Here is a 13908-nt window from a genome sequence, read left to right as displayed (position 1 = left end):
TTTGAAAATCCCGCTAAGCACTTGTCTTAATCTTTAAGTGCCTAAATACCGTTTAAAAACTGGTCCTTAAATATCCTAAGTCCTACTGACTTTCAATGAGACTTAGACTCCTAAGTCATTTAACTACTTTTTAAAATTTTACTGATAGACAATTATTTTCAAGAAACACACCTAAATAAGTGACCCCATGGGGAGATGATGGATGCTAAGCACCCCTGAAAATTAGGTACTTACTTAGCTGCCTAAATACGGATAATGGTGCCCAAATTTAGGCACCCAGGCTTGAATATAAGGGCCACCACATTTTTTGTTTACTGAAGTAAATGCATGCCTATGTATTGAACACAAATCATCTATGTTTTATTCTGTGATTCTGTATAGACCAGCATATTTTCGTTTTCACATTTTTTTCTGCGATGGAGTGGGAATGTCTTACTTACCATCATTCCGCAGGGTAAGTGGTGTTGGAGGACTCAGAACTCTGGCATTTGTCACTGTGTTTTTTACTAGGCAGATATAGCTGCCAACATCAGATGTTTGCACCTTGGAGATGTAGAGATTTCCGGTCTCCTGGGAGATGAAGCGTCTGCTATCTTCTGCCACGAAAGATGGGAATTCGTTAAATACCCAACTGTAGACTATCTCTGAAAAAAACACAAAAATAAAGCATTGTTTATGGAAAAATACAGTGAGTGTTAGGAATGAACAAACTCAGAATGTTTGTTTTGAATAATTCCACAAAGTCTGGAACTGAAGCTTTTTCAAACCTCAAATCTGGAACTCTTAAGACCTTTTTCACTAAGATTTTTGCTAAATTCTAGTTTAGGAAATTACATCAAAGATGGCGAAGAGTTTGACTGGACTCCCCCATGAGATGTCTTCAGTTGACAGAGAGAAAAATCATTAAATTCCTCAACAGAATCCACAAAAAATCAGAAAAAATATCACATTGGTCCCAGTCTGCACCCTATCAGTCAGGCTAGAACTAATACAAGAATATTCATTCATTCATTCATTCATTCATTCATTCATTCATTCATTCATTCATTCATTCTTTCAAATTTGTAGTAAACTACAGCAAAAGAGCTCACAGTGCTGGCTGAAATTTTTCCATGGAAACTGTTCGTTGACTAAACTAATTAATTTTGAATTTAAAAAAGCAAACAAAACTGGAAATATTTTGACTGAAAACCAAAATATTTCACTTTGCATATGCTGCTGCAGTGCCTCATGGGAGATGTAATTTGGTCACCCCATTCTCCTATTCTCCTCCGTAGTTTGGGCTCACTGACTGGAGCACATCTCCCATGGTACACTATGGCCAGGGACTCCCTGTGATGCACTGCTCCCTTTCTCCAAGAGAAGTGACCATTGTGAATCTTGGGAGAGGTAGTCTGTCCACGGACCCCAACCTATAGAGAATGGAAACATGAGGAACACAAACTATACACCTATGAGGCATTGCAGCAGCATTTCCAAATCAAAATGTTTCTTTGGTAATTTTTGTTCTTGTTTTAATTTTCATGGAAAAAACACCATTTTCTGTACCCATTTTCCAACTAGCTCTACATCAAATTCTCTAGAAGCCTGGCCCATATTATAAAAAATACATTAATAGATAAGCATAATAATACAAATAGTCTCTCTGCACTGTATTTACTATTGTAAGGGGTGAATGTATCATGAAATGGGGATCAAATCCTCTAAAACTTCAGGCTACCCCTGGAGAGACTTCCCCTTCCCCTAAAACCTTTCTCACATTTCTTTTCTCCTCTCTCTAGATTGACCTTTCCATTTCTCCCACACCTGAGTAATGTTCAACAAGGACAAGTGCAGAGTCCTGCACTTAGGACAGAAGAATCCCATGCACTGCTACAGACTAGGAACCGAATGGCTCAGCAGCAGTTCTGCAGAAAAGGACCTAGGGGTTACAGTGGACGAGAAGCTGGATATGAGTCAACAGTATGCCCTTGTTGCCAAGAAGGCCAATGGCATTTTGGGATGTATAGGTAGGGGCATTGCCAGCAGATCGGGGGACATGATCGTTCCCCTCTATTCGACATTGGTGAGGCCTCATCTGGAGTACTGTGTCCAGTTTTGGACCCCACGCTATAAGAATGATGTGGAAAAATTGGAATGAGTCCAGCGGAGAGCAACAAAAATGATTAGGGGTCTGGAACACATGACTTATGAGGAGAGGCTGAGGGAACTGGGATTGCTTAGTCTGTGGAAGAGAAGAATGAGGGGGGATTTGATAGCTGCTTTCAACTACCTGAAAGGGGGTTCCAAAGAGGATGGCTCTAGACTGTTCTCAGTGGTAGCAGATGACAAAACAAGGAGTAATGGTCTCAAGTTGCAGTGGCGAGGTTTAGGTTGGATATTAGGAAAAACTTTTTCACTAGGAGGGTGATGAAACACTGGAATGCGTTATCTAGGGAGGTGGTGGAATCTCCTTTCTTAGATATTTTTAAGGTCAGGCTTGACAAAGCCCTGGCTGGGATGATTTATTTGAGGATTGGTCCTGCTTTGAGCAGGGGGCTGGACTAGATGACCTCCTGAGGTCCCTTCCAACCCTGATATTCTATGATTCTATGAATGCTATCAAGACCCCAATGTCATGAACCCTTGAGTCCTAATGTACATTATGGTACACCACTATCTTGCAAGATTAGTATCCAAAAGTTGGTCCAGACCACCCCATCTGCCCTCAGATGTGACCTGCACTTCCACTTGGTCTCCTGCCCCTGTTTTACTGAGGAATCTGGGAACCCTTCCAACCATGAGGCTCAAATCCCAAGGGGACAAGAATCCTGCCTTAATCTGTCCCTATATAATTTGGTTCCTGGCAAACCTGGCAGCTCAGAGGTCTCTCAAAATGATAAAGAAAAAGTGTTAATCAAAATTTAAGGGTGGGCTTCTTAATCTTATCTTCTTATTTATCCCAAGAAAATGTGTGATTTTCTCTTTAGACACCAAACAATCAATTGTAGGGGAAAAATACATCAAGTGTTACAGAGAGAATTTTTTAAGGATGCCAACCATCCAGGATTGTCCTGGAGTCTCCAGGAATCAAAGATTAATCTTTAATTAAAGATTATATCATGACGAAATCTCCAGGAATACATCTAACCAAAAAATTGGCAGCCCTAGAATGTTATATATATATATATATATATATATATATATATATATATATATATATATATATATATATTGTGGTGATTCAGGGAATCTGTCTATGTACAATTTACAAATTCTTGTGTATACTGGGGACTCTTTATATGTATTTGTGCCAGACTGCAAACTTTTAAAATGTAAAGCCTGTTTGTGTTCTTGTCCTTTGCCACCATATTGAGCTAGAACTCAGTGCTAGCAAAGTGCTAACTGTGCTAACAAAAGAGTATAATTAAACTTTGATGATCATCCATTTAAACATAGCACACAACAAAGAGATATCTGCTGTGCTGGGCAAACCTGTTTTCCAAGTCTGAACTCCAGGGGGTGGGGGAGAAGCAACAGGCCATCATTGGTTGGGGCAATCTGATCATTTTATCAGGGAGTCACATGACAAGGGGGAACTCAGTGGGACTCACAAAGGAGGCTTGGGCAGGAGAGAGGAACAGAAGGACATGCTATGGTAGCAAAGGGGTCCTTTTTAACAGCAGGACCAGCCTCCCTGTAGAGGGGGGAGAGAGAGAGAGAGAGAGAGAGAGAGAGAGAAGCTCCTTGTGTATTAGCTTCCACTATCACCTGTCCCTGAAGAGGGGAACTGTAAATCCAGAGCACTCCACAAGGTTGGAGCTCTGGGAGAGGGTTAAACTACAAGAGAGTCTGGGGCTCAGCACTGGTCCAGAGGTTTATGGGAGTTGGATGCAAGGTCCCATTTATGCAAAGAAGTAACAGACAGAGAGCCTGGGCTACGAAGCGTGCTAGGCAGGCCAAGGAAAGAGATAGTGCTGCAGCCTACTCAGACCAAGGGAAGTTTAAAATCACACAGGCCCAGTGTATGAGGCCAAAACACAGCAGCTGGGTGAGTGTCCACCTGGGGGAGCTTTTACAGAGCCGTCACACACACACACACACACACACACACACACACACACACACACACACACACACACACTAAATAAAACGCGTCCTGCATAAATAAAACTCTCACTGAGGTCGATGGATTCTCACTCATTAAGTCTCCTCCACATTTGCTTTTGGATTCTGCCAGTTCTGACTTAGAAGACATAAATTCTTCTCTATTTTTATCCATGATATTTCTTTCCTCTCTTCCATTATATCATCCTCTTGTCCCACTTCTTTGATTATTCTTCCCTGCTGAACTTGACACACCAATAACACTTCTAGGGCATTTTCTTGCTGCTGTCTTCCTCATGACAGTCTTGTCAGGATTGACTCTAAATACAGAAATGTCAAGGCTATCTCAGTAATATAAAGTCACTGCCTCTGCTCCAAGATATAAACTGCTTCACTGTACAGCGAGTTCCAGGCTTTCAGCCACAAATTGCCTGAGCTACAGTTATCAGACATAGCAGAAGTATGAAGTCAGTAATCAACATGTATCAAGCTAGTCCTATCATAGGTCTTTTCACTGTGCTAAAAAATGTCTCATTGCCCATGAATGTATTAAGGAGGAGGTTGGAGAATGGGTGGGCCAAAAGCTTTAGAAGAACCACCCTAAAATTTCAAAAGGTCTATATTTTCCTTGAGCCTTTCCTTCTAAAGATAAGTGATAAAGTAGCATAGCTATGAATCCCATACACTGTTCTGCTGTGCCAAAAGTGTGAGATGTATTACTGCATCAGCTAAATTTATACCATTGCCAGGTATGCACTACTGAATTCAGCTATGTGGAGAAATCCCAGTTATTGGGTAGGATGGATCCCTACCCTGGAGGAAAGGGAGTCATGGTCTCCCTGGAAATGGAAAAGCAGGATGGCCAGTCAATCAACCAAATACATGTAGGCCATTTTGGAATAGAACTTGAAGAAGGGGAATGCAGCCATAGAGTAAGATGGAAATTGTGATATTGAGGTGAAGGACAAAATGTGAATTGTTGGAGCCTCTCATCACTTAACAGACAAGGACTGGGAGGGGACGAGTGTGGATAGTATTACTTTGCAAACCTCGACCTGGAGGCAGACATTGCAGATCCTTTTTTTAAAAAAAAACTCCACTTGCCCATGGCTGGCTATGCCTATGATGTCAAACATTTGACAATATACCGAAACTTATGATACCAACAGGATATGAAATGCAACCAGAGTATGCCAAAAGTCCTATACTTTATTTTCTTGATATATACATAGTACATTAAAAATGTTAAAGTAATTTAGGTTGCAAAGTCAAAGTCATGCACATGAAAGGTTGGGATCCCTGGACAGACGACCTCTCCCAAGATGGAAACAGTGCATCACAGTATCATCTGCCTAATGGCCTAATTAGTCTCTTAGTGCTCCTCAACCCATCAATTAGGCATAGTTCTTCTTAATGGGGTCTGCTCTGGATAATTAGAGTTGCAGTGACCAGAGTGCTGCCTGTATAATCTTAATTTTGTCTCCTTGTATGTCTAACGTGCACTAATAAGACAGAGGTCCTGAAAAAAAAATAACAAGCGATCATGTAATTAAATATGGTATCAGCATACATATGCACCAGGGGGTCCCAATTAAATTTGCACAGGTAGCCATAGGTCTGGATTTCCTAACTTTTGATTGTTTGACTTTGCAACCATAACACTCCTTTATCCTTGGTTTTTTGTATATAATTTCCTAGATTTTTTTAAAAGGAAAAGTAAAAACAGATTTTGTTGCATGCAGTTGTAACAAGCCCCCCATCGTGAATCATCAGTGGGGTGCGGATCCTGAGCCTTTAATACTCCAGCCCAGAATTCCACCACTTGAAATGCAAGACTAAACATATAAGATAACAGCAAGAGCTGACTGTTATCCAGAGGGGGAAAATGGGCTGAACACATTGGTTTTTCACTTAAAACCCTTATTCATCTCTAATTGTAGTTCTAAGGGGCTATATAGGACTCTGAGGTACCCTGGATTCAGAGAGAGCTGTCAGAATGTTCAGAAATTCCTGCCTCTTGCAATATGTCTCAGGGAAAATACTAATAAACCCAAAATATTTCTCTCTGAAAATTTCATTGCCACATATTACTATGATGCCTTTTTCTGATTCCAGTGATTCATGGCAACATAAAAAGCCATAAACTGTATGATGAAACGTTCAATTTCAAGGAAAATGCACAGGTTTTAATTGAAAACACCTGTTACCAGTTCAAATGGAAAGCAATCAGTCTCAGTTAACTGTTATGGGTTAAAGGCAATTCATACCAACTGTAAAGGAGCCATCACTATGGCTCACTGTCTACCCACATAGAACAGAATCTACTTAATCAGCACCCTGACAGCACACTCACTTAATTATTAATTTATTAATTAGAGTGCTTGCCAGGGAACAGATGCAAGACAATCCATTTCAGTGACTCTAAGCAAATGGAACGTTTAGACTTACTGGACATGCCTGGCATTCTGTCTGTAAGGACTTTTTGAGTATGTTACTTGTAAAATTATGTTCATTAGCAAAAAAAAAATAAGTGATGCGTAAGCTGATAAGAGAAAAGAATGAAATAATTTCCTTTGAACCTTCATCTAAATCTGAAACCAGTTAGGCTAGAGTACTTCTGACACTTCTGCATTCCAGCTAGGAAACAGAAGCACCAACCTAGACAGTGTTATGTTTGCATGTTTCCTTGTCACGCATGTGTATTCCCACTAACCTCAGTGTAGTTACTCCTGATTTACACCAATGGAGGGTAAACTCTTGGACCACCATTTCAAATACTCAAGGTGTTTGGCTAAGGTTTATAGAAGCATTTGAACTTTCAGGTGCTTATCCAAATTGAGTTAAATTTTTAAGCTGTCATGGATACATTTCCCACTGTAAAGCTCTTTGTGCACTCTATGAAGCTCCTCTGCTTTATTATGGCTGGTAAATGAGGCAAACAACTTCTTAGTATAGTTTCAAATGTTCTGATGGTTTGGTGCATACAACTTAATGACATTAGATGAAATGGACTAAACTCTGGAAAACTGAATTTCCACAGTAGACTTTGGCAAAACACTCAACATACACATATGTGCTTCTGTACAGCAAAACTCTGTAGTACACTCAGGATCTGGGGAACTGAGACTGAGGCCTGGGCAACAGCAGCTAAGTCCTCTAGTCACTCCAACTCTAATTAATTACTCTAGAACAGACCTAGTTAAGAAGAACTGTACCTAATTGATGGGCTGAGGAGAACTAAGAGGCTAATTAAGCCATTAGGCAGATGATACAAAAAGCACAGAAAGGACAAGGGAAATGGAGGAAGTAGAAAGACAGAAGCTGAGTGCTCCCTAGAACTGTAGGGGTGAAGCTACAGAGTGTATAGGGGTGGTGGAAACCAACACTGTAAATAAACTACACTTGGTGTTTTACCAGCAAAAAAAGGGTCTCTGAGCTCTCTGTGGACCTGAGCAGAAGCAAGAGCAGGTGGGTCCTGCCACACGAACCGACGGTTATAAGCTGACAGAACTAGATGGTCTTGCAGAAATGATTTTACAAAAAGTTCTCAGGAGGATTACTGCAATTATGGAGAAAGGGGTATACCTTGACATTGATCCATTGTACAAATCTCTCCGATTTCTAACTGTGCAGTCATGGTAGGATGGCTGGAAGATAAAGCAATGGCCTTCAAATCCTGAGCCCTAGCTTGATCCCAGTTTGCAAGCCCACAGAAAGTAAAATTTAGGATTCTTCTTTAACCTCGTGGATACTGCTGAAAGTTTCTTGTATGCCCAGGTAGAATATACCTGTTTTCCTGAACGTACTAGTATCACTGCAGTGATTTCAATGAAATGCTAAAAGATGACAGTAGCCAACTAAGAGAGTGTGGGAGAGAATCAGCAGCTACCGCATCCCATTTACAAAAAGTTATAGGTTACTTTGTAGGTGCAACTTTTTATTTAAAACATAGGCCCACTAAAATGCTCTTAAAATAATAACCAGGAAAAGATTTATGTTTTACCCAGTCCCACAATCTTTATCCCTAGTTCTAATTCTTCTGTATGGATACCTCACCCAGAATATTTTCACATAGGGAATCCCACTATAACAAGGAAAGAAAGAATGCAAAAATCAGCTAAGATAATAGGAGGCTTGGAAGTACGAGAAAAGTTTAAAGGAACTTTAGTTACACTATTTTGAGAGAAAAGAAAGGGATTCCAATAGCTCTATAAAATTACCGGAGAGGGAACAATACATGGACTGGGAAGACCTTTTTGAGCCTGACCAAGAATACATTATAAGTAATAATGACCTTTCACTAAGGAAGGGCAAGTTTACATTAGATATCTTAATAAGCAATTTGGCAATGGAACAGCTTGCCAAGAGAGACTGAAACACCATCCAATGGAAATTGTCAAGAAAAGATGGATAACATAATCAGTGGAACAGTATAGGGGATAACCTACGCTAATATTACCTATCTATTATGTAGTTCTTTGTGTCAGTAAAACTCAAAGTACTTTATAAAGGAGGTATCATCCCCATTGTACACATGGATAAACTGAGGCATAGAAACATGTAATAACCAGCAGGTCAAAGCCAAGGACACTCAGTCCTAAGCCACTGGCTGATCCATAGGCCTGAATGCCTCCCCTTAGACGGAGGGGTTGGACTGTGTGACATATGGCATCCCTTTGGCCCTAACTTTTTTATTAACACTGCCAGCTGCCACTCTCTCTTTCAGTTAATATCCTTTGTATGCCACTGGGAACGATACATGAGGACATACCTCAGCAACATGGTGGTCTTCTAAGCTACTGTATGCTGCTCCTCACAAAGCCTGTGTCTGCATTAAGAAAACTGGGACCTGTACTTCACCACCAGTGTGATTGCTCCCGTGGTAGCAATGGTGAAAGCTGTAGGGTAGGCAAAATGACCTCAGCCTTTATTTATTTATTTAAAAAATATCCTGTCAGCCAACACTGCTCTGCAGCTCCACTAGTTGGAACAACACCAAAAGCTGTAAGGTAAACAGGCCTCAGGCATTTTTAACACATGAGGTCTAACTAAATTAAAACAGGGTTAGATGACATGCTGGTAAAAATGCGTGAAACCTGCCTATTCTGCAGCTTTCACTTTTGTTGGCTTTAAATTCCAGGTCTATATTTTCTTACAATAAAAAAGGCCAAAAGTAATTTGCACCAGCTTTTATTTCTAACTTTCATGATATATCTGAGCACTAGAGTTGTTACAGTGAATCCTTCTCTAAATTAGGACAAGCTTGTGGTCTGCTATTAAAAGAAAGAAAGAAAGAAAGAAAGAAAGAAAGAAAGAAAGAAAGAAAGAAAGAAAGAAAGAAAGAAAGAAAGAAAGAAAGAGAAAACAATGAGAACATCAATTTCTATTGTTTATCTTTTCGTATCAGACTGAATTCCAAGCACATACGTGCATGTGCCCAAACTTGGGATCAAAATATTTACCAGCTTTGAATAGGTTCAGAATCTAAACCTCACTGCTGGCTAAAAGTGAAATAAGCCAAACTACAATTCTGCATCTAAATACACCATCCCCTAAATTCAGGAGCATCCTAAGTTCATGACTGGATGCAACTTCTGCCTCTCAAGCCATATTTGTTTTACAAACACAACACTAAGGCTGGGTAAATGGTATTCACATACTTCACTTTATTTATGGTTTCAGGAGGGAAGAGCAAGAAGTTTAGTTGAAAACAGAGGCAAGCTCTGAATGTTGCAATATGTAGGAGTGTAAATATACTAAGCTTATTTTTTTTATTTTAATAGCCATCTATTTTATTTTTAATATGACGCCTATGTCAAACACGCAAAGATGATAGAGAGCACTGCCTTGAAATTACAGTCTACAACCAACACAAAACAAACATTTATGTGGATACAATTCATCAACACACACACAGGAGTAAACAAAATAAAAAAGACAGAAAAATTATAAATTATAACGGCAGCTCTAAATTGGCACTCTCCAGGGATACAAGGCTGAAGCAGTTGTCTGCCAGGAAGCCCTGTTATTTACAAAGTTTTTGGTGTTAATATGATTAAGTCACCATGGTGACAGTAGAGCTGGCATTTCTTTTTATGAATGGCCAGCCTTGTTTACAGAAATCTCTCCCAGGAGCTCTGTATCTGTTTTCAGAAGGTCATTTGGAAAAGCTTTCAAAATGCCCAATTTATTTCCATGTTTTATCACGTTATTTAATGCACCATGTGAGTGAAAATCTGGGTCACTTAGTGATGAAGTAGTGAAAAGAGCAGATCTATCTTCTGCTAAGAAATTTATTAGGTGAAATTTTGTTTACAATCATATCTTTAAATGATTTTAGTAGATCCATTTTCTCTCTGCTTCACAACAGTAATTCCTGACCCTGTTTGACATCTTTCCCATAATGGATAATGCCTGAGACATAACAAATCAGCATATTTGGTGCTGTAACATCGTGTTTAGATGTATCATCTTTCTGAGGAAGCAATTTTGATTCTGTAACAATGTAAAAAACATGATGTTGTAAAGGTGGGTCAGAAATAGATAAAATCAATTGAGCTACCCACTCCTACGGTTGGAAACACCTGAATATTCCCAGGTTTGCCTGATGGCTTTTTCTCATGGGAAATTCTATTTTTACCATAGAAATAATTCAAATTTGGGATATCCTTTGCTTTAATCCTTTAATTACATCAAGCATATGATGTGGTAAATATCATATATATGTGTAATAACTACTGAAAGTCACTGCACCTGGATCCTTAGCATGTAGTAAATATGATGTTTAAATGATCACTTTTCCATTCTGTAAAGGTAAAACATTCACGTGTAACCCTAAATATATTTCCCCTAGAACTATTATTTTATTGTGATTGGGCTTTTATAACCAATGACATAAAAATATCCAATATCCTCTTAGTTGTGTCATCACATCTTGATGCACTGGCATATGAGGACATAACTCCTCAAACATCCAGATGAGTGAATATCTTTTTCTTCTTCAGAACATATGGATTTTCACTGATTACCACAATTCCACAAGATGGCAGTACCTGATGAACAAAGGGGACTGACCCCTGATAATGGCCAGTTTGGGAGTTTTATCAATTCTGCAGCAGTTGTTTGTTTTTAGACATTCTGCATGGAGAGTGGCCTTTACTATTTATAGCTGCAGTCAATGTAATGAGGCACTTCAGATGTTAACACTCCTTAACATTCAACAATGAACAGTATCTAAGCAAAACAAACAAGCATAAAAGCAAGTAAGCATTCAAATCCTTATTTTACCCAAAGCCTAGTTTTAAACTCTAGCATCAAACTTTTTATTCAACCATGCCATGCACCAATCACAGACCAAGAATGCAATAAGCTACAATCTTTAGCTATTGAGCACACTTCACATCCATGGAATGGAAGGACTCCTATCAGCTAAGATGAATGATAACAGTGGGCTTTTCCCCTGTCCTCCCACAGCAATCCAATTAATAATTTTTGGTGCATTTCTTTGTGCTACTATGGCTTATTACCAATCCTCATTAATCCTCCATGCAAAACTTTAATGAAGGCAATTTATTTGTTGCATCATGATGCACCCACACAGAACCAACCGATATTGTCTATTTATCAACTAGAAATGAAATTGCTTCCTTTCTGCTCTGGGAGTTCTGTATCTATTGCTCACCTGCCTGAACAGAATTCCACCAAACATGTATTTTTCTTTGTTCAGGTTTAATTACTGTGATAAATCTTCAAACGTTTGCTTTTCTGTAACCATTCACACAGACATTAAGGTTTAGCAGATCACCTATGAAAGTTTTTCTCTCACCAGTTTCTATCCATTTATGAAAGCTGGTGAACCACATTTTTCTATTTGGCATACGAAAATAATTAGCTAATTAAGAACACGAATCCTGGAAACATTTGATCCCATGTGTATGGTTGCTTCTACTAGGACTAGATAGAAAATAAGATTTCTGTTTCACAAAAAACACTCTGAGTTTTCAACATCTGTTTTCATTCTGCATTGGAAGGAAAAATAGACCTTACCAAAAACTGGGGGGGGGGAGGGAGGAGGAACGGTTCGCTGTTCCAGGCCAATGGGGGCTGCTGGAAGCGGCGTGGGCCAAGGGATTTCCCTGGCCAAAGGTTGCCGATCCCTGGGTTAGGGTATTTGTGGGGGATATGGGAAACTCAGGTTCAAGACTCTGTTCTGCCTGCATCACAGTAGACACTTAAATCTGTGTCTCCCACATCCCAGCTAAGTATCCTAACGGTCTTGCTGTTATGGGGTGGTCCATCCTAGCCCTGGTGAAATGTTAATCAAAACTGATATGTTTCTGCAAAAAAGTTTTAGTTTTGGCTATTCAGCATTTTTGTGGAAAGATTCCTGACCAGCTCTACTTGTTTTCCATTCAAACATACTGACTTCAAAGGGTCTACATATCATGTGTAGGTATATGCATGAGAGTGTTGGCCGAGGTGGGTGCTTGATTACTAAGGCAATATGTATGGCTATGATTTTCATTTTTTTAAACTAAAAAAGTCATACTCCTGGTAACCCTTTTCTTTGGATCAAGATATGTTTAGATATGTCAAGAGATCTATAACATCGTGTCATTCAGAAATGTATAAATACTTCATCAAATTTAGACTACCACCATTTTCTATTTAGGGTTGTCTTTATATGCTTTGAAGCTATTAATGGCAGTTATTTAATATCTTTTACATGGGAAAAATATTGTGTACCATGAACTTTTCTTCTTTTTATACTAAAAAATTATCACTGTTCTTATATTTTTCCTTGAACAATTTTTTTTTTGCTATGGTAAGACCACCAACCTTACCAATTACTATCTTCTTCATCATAATAACCACCTATCTCTCAGGGTCACCAAAGAATTTATTTAATGTTTGTAAAGTCCTCTGAAAAATATACATTACAGCATGAGTGCAAAGTATAATTATTATTACCTGGCTTGAATGTTTCAGCACCCTGGCAAAACCTTCAGTATCAGATAACATATTTTTCTCTTATCCTTTGCCTTTTCCCTTTCACTCATCACTTCTTTGTCCCTCAGCCTCTGCTCCTATACTTAACATTTCTGTCGTTTCAATTTCCCCATTTTCCTACTCTCTGCGTTCCCCTTCCACCTCTGTTTCTTTGTAGTTTAGTCTCCTGCAGCGATGATCACAGTGAAAAGTCATACTCCACGGTCTTACATGTTGTATACCCAGCACAATGTTGTATAATATAGGAACATAACATTTCAACCACCACAAAGGTGCCAGCAGATTGATATATTTCAATGGTGTAATGCCCAAAAGAGTGAGAAGCCTGAACATGAACTAAAAGGACAATGAAAACAGAGGCACAGAAGACAGCCATGACAGGTTGAATTCCAGCACAGAAGATGCTGAATCATGCCTGAGAAATATCCAAATGCAAAAAACAACATCACGTAACCCTAGTACACTAACAATAATACCTAGGTCTTCTACAGCATTTTTTATCTTTAGATCTCAAAGTGAGATCAGTATCAAATGGGGAAATTGAGATACACAGAAGGAAGTGCTTTGCTGAGGATCACACTGCAGGCTAGTGACTGAACATGGAGCTTGTGAGTCCCACACCATTGCCTAATCCACTAGGCTATATTGCCCCCAGTAAGTGCCCTAGAATGTGTTTCCATTTCCCTTGTATCTATAACCACCAAAAGTATATGGCCTCGTGGAATTGTATGGATGTACAACTGGGATGTTGTGAGTAGTCTCCCTTGCCCACATTTATATTCCCATTATAAATCTGATCCCTGAATCCTGAAG

At 39.3% G+C, this 13908-nt stretch overlaps 1 protein-coding gene across 2 annotated transcripts in view; it reads right to left on the bottom strand.

Moving 5' to 3' along the window:
- CNTN5 (contactin 5) overlaps positions 1-13908 on the bottom strand; it is a 969593-nt gene that overhangs the window by 232112 nt on the left and 723573 nt on the right. For both annotated transcript variants that reach the window (XM_073337877.2, XM_073337885.2), the window contains exon 8: positions 441-644. In XM_073337877.2, the coding sequence (XP_073193978.1) occupies positions 441-644 (204 nt within the window). The remainder of the gene's footprint in view (positions 1-440; positions 645-13908) is intronic.

The sequence above is a fragment of the Lepidochelys kempii genome, chromosome 1 (assembly GCF_965140285.1).
Source record: "Lepidochelys kempii isolate rLepKem1 chromosome 1, rLepKem1.hap1, whole genome shotgun sequence".
NCBI lineage: Eukaryota > Metazoa > Chordata > Testudines > Cheloniidae > Lepidochelys > Lepidochelys kempii.
This window is presented reverse-complemented; position numbering and strand designations above follow the sequence as displayed.